Genomic DNA, 19,406 nt, shown 5'->3' on the forward strand with positions numbered 1-19,406 from the left:
CGCCATGACTACAGCATAAATATAGACATTTTATTTACCATCCAAAACCTCCAGTGAACCTACATGTGTCTTCTGAGGTTTATATGGAATGTTGATGATGGGAAAATAGTGGAAAATCTGAAATTATTTGTTTTCTTTGGGAACTATTTTGGAACATTATACTATGTATCCCTCCACCATGAATGGAGTTTTAAGTTCTCAAAACAATAATAAAAAAACGTCTCAGACATAAGGCAGTGTATTCATAACCATTTCATGTAATACCTTTTTGTGAGGGAGCTTTTAGAGGTTGACGTCTGGTTCCTATCACCACCACTGTGAACAATTCTGACTCTGTAGGTTTCTCTAGAACGGAGTGTTTCCCATCACATTGAACCAGACGTGGTGTTTTACTGCAATTCTGTTTATTATTCTGTTTATTCTCTTTATTTCTGTTTCTGAGCAGATCTGTAGTTAAGTGTGTGAGTGACTCAGTGAATGTGAACTTCCTCTTTAAAACATCTGTTCGTGTGTGGTAAGATTTTGCAGTCGGCTCAGTCTAAAAATCAGCAGCATAAACTCAAATAAAACAGGTGAAGTAAACAGGTGAAAATAAAAGCCTGATTTACTCTCTGATACACACAGAGAGACATAAGTGCTGAAGGAGCTGCAGAAACAGAATCTAAGACCTTCTAATTTACAAACTTTCTCTGAAACCTGTTAATGATCAAAACTGCTCATCTGGGCGCAGCCAATCAGCAGTGGGTGTGGCTTATTATTGTGGGTGTGTCCTATCTCAGGGCTGACTCTGCAGCTGAAGCTCTGAGGGCTTTTATTTGGCAGCGGTGGCGTAAATCGCTTCATACTGAATCAGTTTGTGTTTTCTGTTCTCCATCCTGACGTTTTTGAATCCAGTGCTCTCCAGAGCCTCCATATACGCTTCCGGTCGCCAGTTCTCTGCAGGCAGCATCTTTTTAGACGCAAGTAAAGCCACTCGGTCCAGGCGGAGGGTCGTCACCATCAGCCCACCTGATAATATCCAACAGAAACATAAACATAAACATGGAAAAAACAACAATAACAGTTTTAACGGTTTTAAAACCACAGGACCGGTCAGAAAGATCTCACCTCAACTCATCTATTTCTCTTCAGTCGAATAGAAATCAAATAATTTTCAATCAAGTAAAAGTTACAAATAATTATTTTTATCAAACTGCACTTTGTCAGAAACTGACATGTTTCTGTGATGAAGATCATCACCAAGTTAAGATTGTACTCTGCACAGTGGAAGTCATATTTCAACAATGCTGCCGACTTCTCTGGGCTCAAGCTCATCTGAAATGGACTGATGCTCAGTGGAAACGTGTATTGTGGTCTAACGAGTCAACCTTTCAGATTGTTTATGGAAATAATGGATGTTGTGTTCTCCAGGCCAAAGTAGAAAAGGACCATCAAGTTTGTTACCAGTGTAGAGTTCTAAATCTTGCGCCTGTATTACTGGATAACCGGCACATCTGTGCTCCAAAAACACTCAACACATTTTGGAGCAACATATGCTGCCTTTTAGATGCCGTCTTTTTCTGGGACGTCCACGTTTATTTCAACATGACACACTAAGAAACATGCAGGTGATAGACTGACCTGCATGCAGTCCAGAACTGTCTCACACTGAAAAGATGCATCTGATTAAGGTCAAAATACAACAATTAAGGCCTATTCTACAGCTGAAAGCTTGTATGTCAGAAGAGTGGCAACATATTCCTCTTTCTAAACTGGATCAGTTTGTTTTTTCAGTCCGCAAACGGGAATTAAGTGTACTAGAGCTGAGTAAGGGGACGGGGCAGCTTATAGGATACAGTTTGGAACTAAACTGTGCAAGAAGGTAGATCTCCAGGACCAGAGTTGGAGACCACAGACCTAAAGACTGTACATTATAGCAAAGTGCACCAGTAAACTGTGAAAAAGAGTTTTACCTGGTTTCATGACTCGGTGTATCTCTGCGGCTCCTCTCTTCAGATCAGGCCAGAAGTAGTAGCAGTTACAGTGGAACACTTTATCCACACTGTTATCTTCTATGGGCATCTTTGCAACATCACTGAGGAACAGCTTCACTTTACCCGTAGAGATCTGCTCCTTCATCAGCTCTGAAGCCATAAGGTGCATATACTCAGAGTAATCCACACCCAGCAGCCTCCCCTGCAGCCCTGCACTCACCACAACACAACATAACACAATAAAATACAATATAATGTAATATAATATATTGTGGATATGACTACAAACAGCCCTCCAATACACATCAGCTCAAATAATTCTTCATAAAAAATAAAAGAATCATTTTTTTCTCTTTAACTGTTGGTGGATTCTTATTCACCAACTTATTTTATTTGTAAACTTCTTTTGTGGTGATCCGCATCCGATTCAGTCCCCCCCGCCCCAAATTCATGTTCCCTTTGACTAATCAGGTTCTTGCAATGTAACTGCAGCACTATTTAAGGTGGTATGGAAAATGCCACCTTAAATGGCACCAGCATAGAGATATGCTGTGTTAAATGCTGCTTGCTATTACTGGGACAGCCCTCTGTTTTCACACATGCGCAGACTGAGAGAAACAAAAGAAATCAGAGTGAGGGTTTACATGCACTGAAAAAAAACATTACTGAGCTCAAATCCAGCCTCTTTATCAGATTTCTTAATCAGATTTATAGACGTTAATCTGATCTAAGAAATCAGAGTGTGCTGTTTACACAATCACTTCATAATCAAATAACTGCAGAAATATGATAATTATCAGATTCTTAAGTGCATGTAAACACACTCACTGTTTCTCAATGCTGGTCCTGGAGGCCTACTGTCCTGCACATTTTAGCACTTTCTCTACTTTAACACACCCACTTTAACCCAATAACGAGCTGTTAATGAGCTTATTATGTGGATCAGATGTGTTGGGAGCTGGAGAACACTAAAGAGAGCAGAGCAGTGGCCTTCAGGACCAGCGCTGAGAAACACTGCTCTACATAATCATCCAGAAGCACAGACCGTTTAGAGGTAAACAGTTTTACCTCACAGAAACATCCAGTTCTGTTTTTCCTCACAAATACAGCTGAGAGAAGCTCCATAATGGACAATATGCATGTGGATGAAATATATAATCATATTAATTTACAATACGGTAGCGTTGGTTACTTTGAAACTTAGAAGATCAGTTTAATTACAGACATGTAAAAGCCCTAAATTTGTTTCTCCTCCCAAACACAATAATACAGCTACATAAGCTCCATATTGGACATCACACATGCTGATGGAATATCTAATGATAATAATCAATGCTACACTCTAAAAAAAGATGGTTCTCCAAGGGTTGTTCAGTAAAGCAAATGGTTCTATAAAGAACCATGAACACTCAAAGAACCCTTTGCATGATTAAACGGTGGTTTACATTGTGAAATGGTTCTTCAGATTGATGGAGAATGTGTTGTTTTTGAAAAAGGTTCTATATAGCACCCAAAGGGTTCTGCTATTGTTGCGATGTCAAGCTTGTTACTATAGAAGAATCCTTTTGGTGCTATGTAGAACCCTTTTCAAAAAGGATTAATGTTCTAGAATATTTCTAGAGGAACATCATCAAAAAAAATGACTCTTTGAATTTACTTAATTTTTTTTCATCAGTGTTGCACGAAATTAAATTATCTACATTCAGAGATATAATTTGAGTAACATTTACTTATTACCTATAAGTAATGTCAACTTAACTATATTTTGCAGGATTTACTTCAATAGTGTAATTTTAACTAAAATGAATCATGTTCTTTCTACTTAAGCAAATTATGTAGATTATGAATACTTTTTTTTTTCTTGAAGTGTAATTTTAACTAAATTTAATCATGTTCATGCTATTTCATTAAATTATGTAGAATGTTAAATAACTTTTTAGTAAAACTACTCAATTCTTTTGTATTTCCAAATAGTTACTCATTGTTTATTAGATACAACAGCTTAATTATATCACAGAGCATTTATTAATGTACAATGTTTAAATGTTAATTTTCACATATTTAACTTCAGCTACACTTATTAATGTTCCATCTATTTAAACACATGGTCAAGACAATGACTCATGACAATAAAAAAATTACAGTGACTTTATTAAGGTACATCAAATACACATGCATATTAGGATCAACTAAAATACACATTTGCTTTATCACCCTAGAATAACACTGAATATTAAGTAATAAAACTAGACTATAGACAAAATAAAGCAGAGTAGTAAAAAATAGACTAAATACTTCTCTAAAAGTGCACAGGTATCAATCAATTATTGCTTGTCTTGCAGGCAACACAAGCTAAAATGCAACTTTACATACAACAATAAGCTTCAAACAGAACACTGCAATTATAAACACATTCACCTAAATGTGTGTGCCTCATCACAATTAATTAAGTCTTAAGTAATGGCCCAGAATTTGTGAAACAATGAAGTAACATTCAGTAATTATGTAATGATAACACCAACCTTAAGTGCAACTTTACAACAGCAGATATTTAAAACAGAACAGCACAATAACACAGTATTAATGTTATATGACTTTATACAACATCCAATTGTCATCAATGATCAAAATAATGCCCCAGGAATAGTGCCTACAGAGTACAACCTTCTTGTCAAAGCACTGCCTGTAGCACAACCTTATTTTGCTTGTGAGACAATGCAAATTGCAGGTGAAAATTTATAGAGCTCAAATTGTTCAAAAGGCTACTTTGTACAATTTTAGCAAAAAAGATTCTAAAATTTAACTGCATGCTGTTTAAGACATATTGTTCTTAAACATGACCAGGATCTTGACATACTGTATAGAAAATCATTGAAATGTCACTGGCTGTATTTGTCAACATCTCTTAAAATTCATTCTTATTTCTTATTAAGCGTTGTTCAAAAGTCCATTGCTTTTCAATCAAAGTAGAAGCTGGTGTGAAAAGTTCCATATATTTCCAGAATGGACAGCCTACTTTGACTATCCCAAGATTTTGTTCTCCAAACCAAGAATATTAGGGGAGAGCTTTGCACCATCCTTTGGCATGAGGAATGTACAAATTCATAGCAGCATTTCCGCCCATTGTGGTGAGCCATATTCAGTGCATAGATTACTCCAAGCATTACTGCAGTCCGGTGCGACTGATTTGATGTTTCCTACAATAATGTTTCCATCAGCGTCAACGTCTTCATATTCTCCTAGAGCTCCACCCTCTTCTGATGACATAAATGCCCATTTCAGTGCTGTGCTGGTCTCTCAAGATGCCTTCACCATGAATGTCCTACAAATTAAATCTTGTTATTAATGATAAACTGCATTGTACTCTTGCTCCATAAACAGTAAGTTCAGTTTATTTCTCATTTGAGCTCTTCTAAAGACAGTTTTTTCAATATCAAATACTTATTTTATGATGAATCTACATAAAATCAGCCCCCATCTTCACAAAACTCCATTCAATGGTAAAATACACATTACAAAATGGATAGTTCTAGCTCACCCTTCTCACACTAGCACCTACAATCTATGGTTGGTGCTAACATACTAAAACACCAATGCCGCATTTCGATTTGGATTTACTATACAGATGGGAGGGGGCTGATTTTATTAAGCAAATGTTATAAGCACTTGATAAGAACTGAGGTGCCTGGAAGACACACAGTATTTTAAAGAGCTCAAATATGAAATAAAATGAATTTACCTTAGTTAGAAATTAGAATTGAACTAGAATGATGGTGATGTGCTTAGGTCACATACTGACTTACCATGTACTCCTTGATTAAAAAATCCATCATCATCATTCAGGCGCGGACAAAGAGCTTTTATGATGGCTTCTGTTTTACGGTGGACATCCTCTGCCTGCACATATTGAATGCACTTGTTCGAATATACCTTCAACTGTTTAAAAAAAAAAATTGGTACATTAACTTGACAAGCATACAAGGAACAGATAAAAGAAACATATGAACATCAAAATCCTGATCATCTTAGACACTGAAAAATGATACTAATTTGAACAATAAAAGAAATACATAAAAAAGTACAGAGTTCAATACAAATATCAAATCTGGGTCATAAAAATGCACTTACCAGAGACTTAGAACATGCCAGAGAATCCTTTAAAACATGGCACTCAACAACCTTGGTAAGCCTTAACCTATAAACAAAGAGGGCATTTAAATAAAATTAAATGAAAAACCATGCTAACATTTTCTCTTAAACATAAGCTTTACTTTAATGTTTTATCGCTTTACCTTAATGTTTTATCTCACCATGTGGAAGGACACAACAGTGCATTATTTTGGCTGAAATTTAAAAGTCTTACAATAATATATATTACTTTACTCATATTTAGCTATTTGTTTTAATCCTTTGAGCATTATTTTAGTTTGAAACCAACTATGACATTTACTACCAACTATGACATGATGTCACATCATGGTTCTTTTAATCAATATGGCTATCAGTATTCCCTGTCTAGGGTTTGTGCATTATTGAGCATCAAAATCAATGTAGAAGTAATTATTATACCACTTGGCACTTGAAGTCCATAACGTTTAACATAAATGCAGTTTGACTAAACATTAGGTAAACCACATCTTGGTAACAATGACAGGGGAGTTACATGAGCAAAATACATTTGTGAGTGTGTGTGCATGCACCATCTTATATACAAAATGATATTCTGATTATAATAATGACCAGTGACACTCTGCTGTTATATGGGCAAACATAAACCTCTTTTCCACTATAGGGCTGAACAGTTATCATTAGCTTGATAGTTAACAAGATAATGGATTCTATTATGCCAAACTAAATCTCCACTGACAATTCTGTTAGAGCAAAGTCGAGCGATTGGTGTTGAAGGAACAGAATGCTGAAATTAATGTTAAACCTGCTTCATGGTGCTTGTAGCCTACTAGCTAAGTTAGCCAGCTAGCTGCTAACTCTAACGTTTGCTTAGCTAACTAACGCTAGCAAGCTGCGCTAACGGTATCGGAGTCCATGTTGGAACAACACATTGCAAACTGGGTTCACTGAACAGAACATTAAGTCTTAAATGGACAAACGCTGAAATTAAACCAGGTAGTTACCTGATGTCTGTAACCTACTAGCTGCTAACGCTATGCTTGCTAAGCTAACGCTAGCTACAATAGCGTTTGCAGGCTCCATCAGAAACCGGCTCTGGCTCCATATCCAAACTCCAGGCTCGGTGGAGCCAGCTAGCTAACCTAGCTTAGCTAGCTAACAAAGGCTGAAATTACACAGATTTGTGGACACCTATTACCCAAATATCATATCTGAAATCACAGGCAAAGCGAGCACAGCCTCCTCCATGGGAAAAATTATTAACCTACAGATCATGTCAAGGACACACAACTAGGTCTGTTTACTTCGAATATGCTTTGAATTGAGCCCCTCACAAACTTATGCTATGCTAGTCGTACCTTAACTGTACGTTTTCATCTGTTATACCCAACGCTGCGTTGTGTGTGCGTCTACAACCATCTAAACAATATTTTACCGTGTATTTGTACGATGACACAGCAGTTAAACGCACTCGTCTGCAGTGAACTTTAGAAAATGGCGCCGTTACTTAGCTAGCTAGCAGGCTAGGTCCACAGTACCGTTAGCTAACGGTTGTGTTCGTGCGCATACTTAGTGAGGACCTCAAGTGACCTCAACATAGACAGATACTTATGAAGGACACATTAAATTAAAACACTGACCTTTACAATTAAAACACTGCGATCAGCTTTAGTAAGTTCAGTGATTATTTGACAGAGTATTGTTATGTGTTCTTTGAATATGTGTCGGTTTAAACTAAACTGGCTAGCTAGGTTAGCTAAGATAGCGAATTTTAAGCCATGCTAAGTCCTCCCTTAACCTTACGTTTTTGCCAATATTTTTCTGCGTAAATGTCATGAACATGTTATATGTCCATAATGACAAACAATAGACAATATACAATATCCTACCTTGTGAATGTGAGATGACAGAATCTTCTCAGGTAATCCAAATCTTCCCAGAGACGAGGTGTAGAAAATGGCTGCCGGAAAAGTTGTGCATGCGCATGCGCAGGTTCTACCCCCTGACACAACATAATTATTTCTAATTCACTTTAAGCATGTTTCATATGTTTAGTTTACTGGTTTTCAACATTGCTTATTATTAGTTAGTTGAAGCAAAAACACATTTAAATTGAGAAAAACATGCACAATTTTATTATGTAAAATTTACTAAAGGCCAAGTTCATTTTTTAAGTGAACATCATTTGTTTGGACAAAATCTCTGGTCATTTTAAACATTGATAAACTTGGATTATTACTCTGAGAACAGGACGAGGCCAGGCTTTTTACTCCTAATGCTGCCCGTAACTAAACACTGTTCTGAGTTCCAAAACATCTGTTGGTGTATATCAGATTAATATAACTATATATTTCATCCACACCCCTTATGAGAAAGGACCATTAGAACCATTAGGATTAAAACTTCATGCTTTCTTGCTTTCTAATGGAAATTGGCTTAATGGTTACCAACAGAGAACACAGGTTTCCTGTAGAACACCTTTAGATCCCATTAGGAGACCATCAAATACATCTATAATCAGCCTCAGAACACCTGTTAGACAAGTCTTTTACACTGTGACATCAACCCATCAGAAAAACACAGAACACCATTAGCACCTATAAGACATCATCAGGAACCAGCAGAAACTAATGGTTTCTATGATTTTTTTCAGCAGAGATGTTTAGTGTGTCACTGAGCTTCTCTGTGTTTCTAAAAATTGTGTTAACAACAGATCCAATAAAAATGTGTTTATGTTGGTCAGTAAAGCAGTGTTTATTATCAGTGTAATCACTCTTAATCAGAAATCAATCATGCTGTTTTATTTATTATTTATCATTTATTATTTCAATCAATCAATCAATCAATCAATAAACCTTTATTTAAACTCAGGCTACACTGAGGGAGCCCTGATTTACAGTGTAGCCTAACCTATACAGAACAAAGTCAAAAAGGGATTGAAAAAATTAGATTGTAAAACAAACAAATTCTAAAAAAAAATAATAATCATAATAGTAAATTTAATAGTATAAAAGGTTAAAAATCAATAAAACATTAAAAGTGCAACAATGAGTGTGTTTACATGCACTTAATAATCAGATAACTGCATTGATTAATGCATTTGCATGCACTTGAGTAATCAGATAATGAAGAAATTCCAGGTCTACATGAGTCAGACACTAATCGGATTTATGCAATAACCAAAACATACCAAAATCGAATTAAAGGTAAAAAGATGAAAAGTTTTATGTTGTGTGCCGTGTGATGCCGATATTTTTAATCTGAATAAACAGTAAATGGTAAAAAGTCGTGTTAATGCTGTTTGCACTGCTGAAAAAGGACCATCAGAAACCATTAGGATAATGGTTTTGCTTTCTAATGAGAATTGGCTAGTTTCATGTACACAGGGATGGGGGTGTAGCTAATTAGCATGCTACATTTTGTAGCTAACTACAAATTGTTGTAGCTAATAGCTGTAGCTACTACAGTTTTATGAAATGTAGCTAATAGCTGTAACGCCTACAAATTTTTGTGTGACTATAGCGATAATTTTCACTACAATTTCACTATAGGATTCAGGCAACCTGCGAAAAATGTTAACCATAGACTACGGTCGTTAACTGGGCTGGTGGCAATTGTGCAATCCTGACTGAGCCGCGAACAGTTTGAGCAAATGGTCACGCACTGGCCTCATGCGCTGATCACCCCTTACTAGTAGGCTTAGCTCAGGGGTCGGCAACCGAAATGTTAAGAAGAGCCATTTTGTCCTTTCAACAAAAATGAAACCACCTTGGGAGCCACAACATTTTATGTCCATTTTACCATCTTGGCTGTAAATATGCCTCAGTATGTGCTTATGTTCTAATATAGGCTAAAAATATAATATAAACGAAACGCAGACATACTTTGCTCTGCTTTAAGCTTTAGGTCAGCTGTAGCCGCTTCTCTCGCATCTCAGGAAACTTTTCCCCGAGTTTCTTGTAAAATGTCTCTCAATGTTCAACTTTTTACAAGGCTGAAGTCGCTTCTCATTCGAATTGTCCCGTTCCACCTTAAATGGTGCCCGAGGTGCCAGATTGGACTGCTGCGGGAAAATTAGAACGAGAAGCTGGCGAATGAGAAGCTGACTTCAGTTTCGCGAGTTGTTGCAGATTAAACGTATCAGGACACTTCAGCATTAAAGGTTGATAAATTAGCAGTTGTGCGTTACCTCCAGTGTTTAAGACCATTTATTGTGAAAACTGTGTTGGAACTGTGTGTTATAACGATTTTACAGCAAAAAAGGATTATGTTATTTTACCTAAAAATCTAGTTCTGCTGTGGAGCTGCAACAGCTCTGCAGCAGTGGAGAAATTATTTAGGCCTATACTTGCCTTACTTAGTCAAATTATTTGTTGGATATCACGCCTTTGGTTGTGTAATTTTGATTGTTGGTTACACTTACTTTTTGGTGATAGTAGCTAAAAAGTAGCCACTACTTTTTCTGGAAAAGTAGCTAAATTGCAGCAGCTACAAATTTTGGGAAAGTAGCTACAAAGTAGCTAACTACTAATTTTTCAGTAGCTATCCCAACCCTGCCTGTAGAGCATCTTTAGATCCGAATGCATTTAGAATCAGCCAGTGGTCACCTGTTAAACCATTAGGATCCTTTACACTGTGATATCAAGCCATTAAAAAGACAAAACACATTACAAAGCCATCAGAAACCAACAGACACATTTAATGGTTTCTATGGTTTAGTCAGCAGGGCTGCTGGTCTCTGATTGGATAAACACTCACAGTCGTACCAACTTTGTTTGAACCTTTTGGCTCTCCGTAGTTACACCGCTGCTCGGCGTGGCTTCTGTTCAGTGAATGTGCACACGAGAACCTGACGTGTATAAGGGAGCCTGAATTTGCGGGGAATTGAATGCGATGCAACACCGGTCCACCTTAAGAGGTGTAACAGTGACATTCTGCTGGTTCTAAGTTGGCTTCTCACTGGAACTCCTCGTTCCACCTTAAATGGCGCAGCGATTACCTTCTAACTTTCGAGGCTCCAGAGTGTATCTGCAGCGCTATTTAAGGTGGACCGGAGGATTGGAGTGAGAAATGAGTTTAAGCTCCGTGTAATTCTGTCTGAGATTAAACTTAATTATTAACTGTAACGGTTGGGTTGCTGGTGTTTATTACAATCTGAGTGCGTCTCGCGCAGCCGTACCGGTCAGCCCGTGGAGCGCGCGCTGCAGGCCGAGCCCCGGTCCGTGTCCGAGCTCCAGCACCGTCTCATCAGGCTGCAGGTCGCAGAGCTTCACTGCGTTCTCCTCCAGGAGGTGGTTGTGGAGTTTGAAGAACTTACTGACCAGCCAGCCGGAGAGGGACTGAGTGGGCCGAGCGAGCTGCTTACCGAACCGGAGCAGCATTCTGCAGGACAGGACCGGAGTGGGGGTCAACAAGAAAGATCAATAATGATAGAATATTAGAATAATAAGAGATCAATAATAAAACTCCCAATGATCCCAGTCTTCTTCATTTCTACCAACTCATCAGCGCTGACCATCAGAAAGATCAAAGAGAGTTCAAACGACTGAGATTCTAATAAGTCGAACAATCAATCAGTCAATAAATATAATAAAGTGTTTCTATCTGTTTTAAAAACGGCTGTAAAAACCAAACGATCTGATCTGATTACCTGAATTTGGTCACTTAGGCAGGAAACCAGATTCTCGTCTGACCGGAAGAGGCGGGGCTTCCTGCTCTACATTAACTTTCAGCTTTTAACCCCTAATTTTATCACAAGTTCAATCTTAGCAAGTATTATTATTAATAGTAAAACATCAATTGTTCATTTTGTTTTCAGACCACCAAACTCAAAATGCTTTTTTTATTATCATTATTATTATTATTTTTATTGAAAATTGTATATCAGAATAAAGAGAATACAGTATATGAATGAAGTAGAAGAACACAGAGAGGTAGAGAAAGAAAAAGGCACACACAACAAACAAAGTAATTAAAATAAACGAGTAACAGATGAAATAATTCCAAACAGTTTAACAGCTTTGTTTTCTGTCAGATGAGCTAATCAGGTTTCTTATGAAAGAATAAAAGATATGAGTTTGAAAATGTATGAATGTGAAATTCAGCTATAAATTAAATTTAGTGTGTGATTATGCTGTTTGGCTTTCATACAGCTGATCAAAATTGAGAAAATTTCATACAGCTGATCAATAATAACCTATATAATAAAACAATAAATCTATACATATCTGGTCAGACTCCACTGCTTTCATCCACAATCACATTCAGGATTTACACTTGGCTCAGTCTGAAAAATAACAGCACAAACTCAAATAAAACAAACAAATAGGTGAAAATAAAAGCCTGATTTAGAGCGAGCAGCACTGAAATACACAGACAGGACCGCAGAAGGAGCTGCAGCGGCCCCTACTGACAACATTTAGTTTAACTCGATAAAAATACATCTGCTGTTAATAATGATGATGTTTATTGAAGAGCAGAGTCTTCAGGTGACAATGAGTGACTTCACTGAAATATCTGCATTTATGTAGTTAAAGTGGGCGCGTCTTATGTATCTGGGTGTGTCCTATCAGAGCGGGGCTTATTCGTCTGGGCATGTCATATCAGAGTCAAGTATGTGGGTTATTAATCCGGGCGCATCCTATCAGAGTAAAGCAGGTGGAGTTTATTAATCTGTGTGCTTCCTATCAGAGTAAAGTGTGCGGGGCTTATGCTTCTGGTTGTGTCCTATGGGATAAAGTGAGTGGGGCTTGTTCATCTGGGCGTGTTCTATCAAAGTAAAATGGGAGGGGGCTTATGTATCTGGTTGGTCATGTCAGAGCAAAGTAGGCGGGGTTTACATGTCTGGGCGTGTTCTGTCTGCATAAAGTGGGTGGGGCTTATGTGTCTGGGGGTGTCCTCTCAGAGTAAAGGGCTCAGTGTTCAGTGTGATGTCAGTGTGATTGACAGTGAGTTGACACTGTAGCTGAAGCTCTGAGGGTTTTCTGTTCTCCATCCTGACGTTTATGAACCTAGCGCTCTCCAGAGCCTCCATATAGTCCTTTGGACGCCAGTTCTCTGCGGTCATTATTTTCTTAGAGGCAAATAAAATTACTCTGTCCAGTCGGAGAGTCGTCACCATCAGCCCACCTGAGGACACCCAACAGAAACAAACATTATCCTGTAAACATGGAAAAAACAACAATTCAGATTTAGGTAGAAACTTCAAACTTCATTCATGTCTAAATTCCTGTTGTGAACTTGCCAGCCTCAACATCGGCATGCAATGGGGACAGTTGGCACAGTCTTAAAAGTAGTTTCAATCAATTAAGATACAAACAAACAAAAAAGCTGACCTTTTAATATAGACTAAACCAGTGGTCGTCTAAGTTAAAATGGTTTATGTATTTTATGGGCTTGTGTTGAACAACAACTACAATAAGACAAATAAAACTGGGTCTCTTTAACAATTATTTTATGTTTTTTTCATTCCTCTTAGTCTGTATTAAAACACCACAAATCATTATATTTTTGCCATTTAGCAATTTCATTGTTATGATACAATATTTGTTTCTTTTAAATCATTTTTTTTAATAAAAATCTTTTTCACATAAAAAGTTTATGTTCAAATTTATGTTATTTTGGTCTTGAGACAGACTCTCTCATCAAATGGCTTAAAGATCAGAGACAAGAACAACTTGTAGCATATTTAATGTAAGGTTAATATAAACAGTGTTATATTGAACTTATGTTGAGTAAGTGTGCAGATTATTATGACTGCAGCCTATATATAAAACAATGTATGTTTGTGGGAATAGCTCAGCACTTGGACACGCTGACACCTGTGCCAAAAAACCCCAAAGTCAATGTGCCAACCAACCCCAAAGTCAATGTACCAATTATCCACAATATTGATGTGCCAATCAACCCCAAAGTTAAAGTACCAACCAATCCAAATGTCAACGTGCCTATAATCCACAATACTGATATGCCAACCAACCCCAAAGTCGATGTGCCAACCAAGCCTAAAGTCAACATGCCTACTAACCACAATACCAATGCCAACCAACCCCAAATCAATGTACCAATCATGCACAATATCTATATAAAGTCATTGCACCAATTAACCCCAAAGTCAATGTGCCAACCAACCCCAAAGTTAATGTGCCAACCAACCCCAAAGTCAATGTACCAACCAACCCCAAATTCAATGTACCAACCAACCCCAAATTCAATGTGCCAACCAACCCCAAATCAATGTACCAATCATGCACAATATCTATATGCCAATCAACCCTAAAGTCAATGTGCCAATCAACCCTAATGTCCATGTGCCAACCAACCACAAAACCAATGTACCACCCAACCCCAAAGTTAATGTGCCAACCAACCCCACCCACATTGTGACACAACTCTGTACTTTCTTGCTGTTAGCTAGGTAGCATTACTTTGTTCTCAGTGTTCCCTCAACAGACTAACGTGTTGGAGGTTCATTGTCCACTGAGAAGAAAAACCTTGTCTAGAAGATGATGAGTCCTCATTATCTCCCTCTGCAGAGGAAGGCAGACACTGGAACATCAAAATCAGTCAACATCCCTGTTATCCCTGTTAGTTAGCTTTGCTGTGCACACTGAAATAAAGTTTGACTTTTCAGATATTCCTTTTAGCAACGCTCTATTTCTGCTAAATGTTAATATCCTTTCATTACTTCTAAAGATCTGAGGTCTATATTTTATATCAAAGCTGGCCAATAAAAAAAGCAGTCATCCTGAAGAAGAGCTTCACCTGGTTTCATGACTCGGTGTATCTCTGCAGCTCCTCTCTTCAGATCAGGCCAGAAGTAGTAGCAGTTACAGTGGAACACTTTATCCACACTGTTATCTTCTATGGGCATCTTTGCAACATCACTGAGGAACAGCTTCACTTTACCAGCAGAGATCTGCTCCTTCATCAGCTCCGAGGCCATAAGGTGCATATACTCAGAGTAATCCACCCCCAGCAGCCTCCCCTGTGGCCCTGCACTCACCACAACACAACACAATATAATAAAACACAGTATAATATTATGATATAACAAAATATAACACAATATAAGATAATATAGCACAATAAAACACAATATAATAAAATATAATAACATTCACCAACATAATAGTTATAGTTAATATAACTGTATGTAATATAATATAACATAATAAAATATAATATAATATAAAATAATATAATTTAACATAACTGTTCTGGCTAATACAAAGCTGATTTTAGCACCTTATTTGAATATTCTGTTCCACCCTAAATGGTCCAGCAGTTACACATAGATATAAACACACAGATGCCGCATTGTCTGTTGTTCTATCTGAGGCGATACATCTGTGCGTCCGCCATGTTGGAGAGGTCAAGATTCGCTTGTAAACAAATACACTGTATTGCGATATGAGTTCTCAGGATTAAATCAGCCACAACTTCCTTATTGCTCCACTGATTTTCACCAAATTTGTTTTGTTATAATCCTCAGACACAGATTAATCCAGGCTGCACTGACAACTCTCAGCAACTTTTATTACTATTTAATAACTGTGATGGTGTGCGTGAGATGGTGTGTTGGAAAAACAATCACACCAGCAGGTTCTCTGTGCTTCACCAACCACATGGTCATATCCAAACAGTAAACATCACACAAACAATAAACAGTAAACATCATACAAACAATAAATATCACACAGAGGTGTGTGGATCGCTTCATTCTCCCCGTTATTTAATTCTATCACACTTTCTTGAAATATTCTTCAAATAGTGTAAATCTGCTGCTCTGCAATGTTACTGAATGCAGTCCAGCAGTGATGTTGACTGCTTTAAAATGGTCAGTTACAGTTTGCTTCTTATTTTAGACAGCAAAAGGAAATGTCTTCCCTCTCAGATTCTTTATGAACTGTACCTATTACATCAGCCTTGCTCTTGCTGTTATTTTGAATATGTTGATAATATATTGTTATTATCTGGTTATGAACATGAGTGCGTCTCGCGCAGCCGTACCGGTCAGTTTCTGGATCGCATGCTGCAGGCCGAGCCCCGGTCCGTGTCCAATCTCCAGCACCGTCTCATCAGGCTGCAGGTCGCAGAGCTTCACTGAGTTCTCCTCCAGCAGGTGGTTGTGGAATTTGAAGAACCTGGTAGTCAGCCACCCGGAGAGGGACTGAGTGGGCCGAGCGAGCTGCTTACCGAACCAACCCAGCATTCTTCAGGACAGGGCCAGAGGATGGGTCAACAGGAAAGATCAATAATGATCACAAAATTCTTCGTTCATAATGACCAATCAGTGCTGATCATTCAGAGAGATTGAAGATATTTCAAACATTTCTGGACATTTCCATTTACAGTTAGAAAGAATCTGATTAATGCGAATTAAACCAAAATTATAATATTATACAGAATGCCTTTTTAATAATTATCTTTTGTTGTAGTTCAACTCAGTTTATTACTTTTGTTTTGTTTCGTGGATTCAACTTCCTGTAGGTCAGTTGCACAGCTTGCACTTTTTGTATCTCCCACTTGCTGTACACCGCAAAAAATTTAATCTTAGCCAGTGTAAACATCTTAAATGTAGTGAATGTGTGTGAAGCACATCTTTGCACATGGTACAATCTTTTTCTTGCAAATTGGAGATTACATTGTGAATAGTTTTTTAGAAAAAACATGATGTAACTGGGAAAAAATTCAAAGTCAGGCGGAATCAAAAACTTTTCCACCCAGCAAAATCAAAACAGCCAGCCAGTGTTCACCGAGTTGACTTGTAGTTGTATTAACTATAAAACCTGAGGGGTGTGTTTGTTTTTGCTCTAACAACAGTTGATCACAGGCGATACGCCTCTGAATCCTTTGGTGCAGCACATGGCTTGGTCATTTTAAACCGATTGGCCACATGAAATACAGTATTCTCTGCTTTTGTGAATTATCCCAAATGAATGAATGACATCGCCATTTACTAAAATTTCTTACCTTAAACCTGAGAGACCTGTCAGGTACCGAGAGTTTTTACTGAACTGGGAAAAGCTGCTTTTAGCTCAGAGCACCAGTGAGCTGGAATTCACTACAGGAGTCTCTAAAACTCGTCTCACTGGTCTCACCTGAACACCCAGAGGAAACTCACTCAGAAAACATGCAAACTCCACACAGAGAGTAACCCGTTTGCCCAGCCAGAGAGCCGAACCCAGGTCCTTTTTGGGGGGGTTGGGGGGTTGGGGGCGACAGCACCACCCACTGCGCCACCGTGCCACCCAATGATAATAACAACAATAATAATAAGAATAATAACATCTAAGTTGGTTCTTTTACTGCATTTTAATGTGTTTTCATTTTATTGATATTTTATGCCTGCTTTTTATTTGAGCTGTTTTTTTTTTATAAATCTTTGGTCCTGATGATTTTCATTTGTTTTAGTTGTTAAATTACATTTAAACTTTTTCAGTCCCTTGTAATTTACTGGCTATATTGTAAAAGAGGTTCCCCCCTCAGTGTACTTCCGAGGCTAAATAGGTTGATTGATTGATTGATTGATTGAAATATTAGTCACGTTTAGAGGTTAGAGTGGTGGCACATTCGCAATTTATAGACCTTAATCTGATTATGATCGGATTAGTGAGTGCATGTAAACATACTCAGTGTCTTCATAATTATCTGGAATGTAGATGCAGTAGGACGTATTGAGAATATGAGAGCTTCACTAGTCTCACTAGCTTGTTTTCCAAACATTTAGGCAGTCCTTTAAACAGTGGACAGTCACAATTTTATAGGCTGGACTAATGCCAAGATTAGACCCAGCCTTTATGTTACAAGTGACAGTTGTGTCAGACATGACTATGTAGGGATGGACAGAAATAGGCAGAACAGAATGTTCTCGGTACAATTACATCACATATACACACACAATACTGAATATAGTAACATACAACTCAGCAGTACAGTCATTCACAGAACCTTTAATCTGTTGTTGTTAGTTTGTTATTTGATTTTATGTTTTGTTCATGAAACTGTAAAGTATAGAAGCATTCTCTGTACTAAAGAACCCCTGAAGAACCATCTTTTTTAAGTGTATAGTAACAGGAGAACACGTGCTTGAGTTCAGTAAGTTCTGTTTGATTCAGCAGCAACTTAGTTGTGCAGTGTGTGATCCCCAATATTTCACTTGCCCAAAAACATCTTCAGAACCCAGCTGGATGGTGTGAGACCCCCAGCATACACACAACACTGTCACAACATTGTCTCCCTTTTTACAATGTTGTGTAACGTTGCCATACGGTGTTGTGACTACCTGTTGGCAACTTAGCAAATCTCCATTCCATTCACAACATAACAGAGTTTAGGAGGATTCTAGGAGGTTGTCACATAATGCTAACCTAACCCTAACCCTAATCCTACCTCTACTTCTAGTGTATAGTTAGCATAAGCAGCCCCTTCATTTAGGTCCACTTTAACCACCACTACCAGCCTTCAGCAGCTACACCTCTCAGACAGAACTACTGAATTAGACAGTTGAACATGCTACTTTAGCCTCTACCTTCCAACAGTAGAGTTTAAAGCTTTACAACATATAGACAAAGCAAAGATACACATGCACAGAAAGACAATTTACCTTATGAAATGTGCTGCAGGTGGTTTAACTCTCTGTTAGCCGCAGTCTGGACACGTCTGTGCATGAAACTATTTGCGACTGACAGGTGGTGAAAATTGGCAAGCATACACTGAAAGGGCGGATCAATACAGACAGGAGTGAGGGGGGTGTGTAGAGCAAATTTCAAAGAACATGTTAGAGCTTTCACTAAACTATTTACTGATAGGGGAATTCAGTTTGAGCATAAAATCAAAACTACAAAACACAAATTGTTGAGTTGTTTTTTGGTATCAGAATCAAAAACGAATAAAGAAACAAGAAATTGTTTTTGCTAAAAACACGTGGTGGAGCATCTTACTTATAAATAGGTTAACTGGTAACAGGTCAATAACATGATTGGGTATAAAAGAGCATCTCAGAGAGGCTGAGTCTTTCAGAAGTAAAGATGGGGAGGATTCACCACTCTGTGAAAGACTGAGTGGGCAATAGTGCAACAATTCAAGACAAACTTGGGGATTTCATCATGAAGGAGAAACCAGAATCTAGAGAAATCTCTGTGTGTAAGAGAGAAGGCCAAAAAAAAACAATACTGGCTGGCCGTGATCTCTCAGCCCTCAGGCGGCACTGCATTAAAAACAGACACAATTCTGTAGTGGAAATCACTGCATGGGCTCAGAAACACTTCTGAAAACCACTGTCTGTGAAAACAGTTTGGCGCT

General features: G+C 37.9%; 2 protein-coding genes and 1 long non-coding RNA gene across 4 annotated transcripts; all 3 read right to left on the minus strand.

The window, feature by feature from the left end:
* Nucleotides 1-385: 385 nt before the first annotated feature.
* zgc:194242 (uncharacterized protein LOC100005854 homolog) lies at nt 386-11,803 on the minus strand. The gene is made up of 4 exons (XM_036591514.1): nt 11,752-11,803; nt 11,281-11,483; nt 1,953-2,183; nt 386-1,008 (listed from the first exon to the last, which is right to left on the minus strand). The coding sequence occupies exons 2-4, from the start codon at nt 11,480-11,482 to the stop codon at nt 812-814; spliced, it is 630 nt and encodes a 209-aa protein (XP_036447407.1). The 5' UTR covers nt 11,483; nt 11,752-11,803; the 3' UTR covers nt 386-811.
* On the minus strand, nt 4,195-9,075 carry LOC118822452. The gene is made up of 3 exons (XR_005008454.1): nt 6,102-9,075; nt 5,777-5,909; nt 4,195-5,295 (listed from the first exon to the last, which is right to left on the minus strand). It is a non-coding gene; the product is annotated as an uncharacterized LOC118822452 (long non-coding RNA).
* Nucleotides 11,804-11,935: 132 nt separating the features above from the next.
* LOC118822450 (demethylmenaquinone methyltransferase-like) lies at nt 11,936-18,792 on the minus strand. 2 transcript variants are annotated; one of them, XM_036591512.1, is made up of 4 exons: nt 18,709-18,792; nt 16,113-16,315; nt 14,865-15,095; nt 11,936-13,229 (listed from the first exon to the last, which is right to left on the minus strand). In XM_036591512.1, exons 2-4 carry the CDS (start codon nt 16,312-16,314, stop codon nt 12,937-12,939), a joined length of 726 nt encoding a protein of 241 aa, XP_036447405.1. In that variant the 5' UTR covers nt 16,315; nt 18,709-18,792; the 3' UTR covers nt 11,936-12,936. The 2 variants fall into 2 exon arrangements, with proteins under 2 accessions (XP_036447405.1, XP_036447406.1); XM_036591513.1 differs by lacking the exon at nt 18,709-18,792 and adding an exon at nt 17,076-17,183.
* Nucleotides 18,793-19,406: the final 614 nt, after the last annotated feature.

This window comes from Colossoma macropomum, unplaced genomic scaffold (genome assembly GCF_904425465.1).
Source record: "Colossoma macropomum unplaced genomic scaffold, Colossoma_macropomum, whole genome shotgun sequence".
Classification (NCBI taxonomy): domain Eukaryota; kingdom Metazoa; phylum Chordata; class Actinopteri; order Characiformes; family Serrasalmidae; genus Colossoma; species Colossoma macropomum.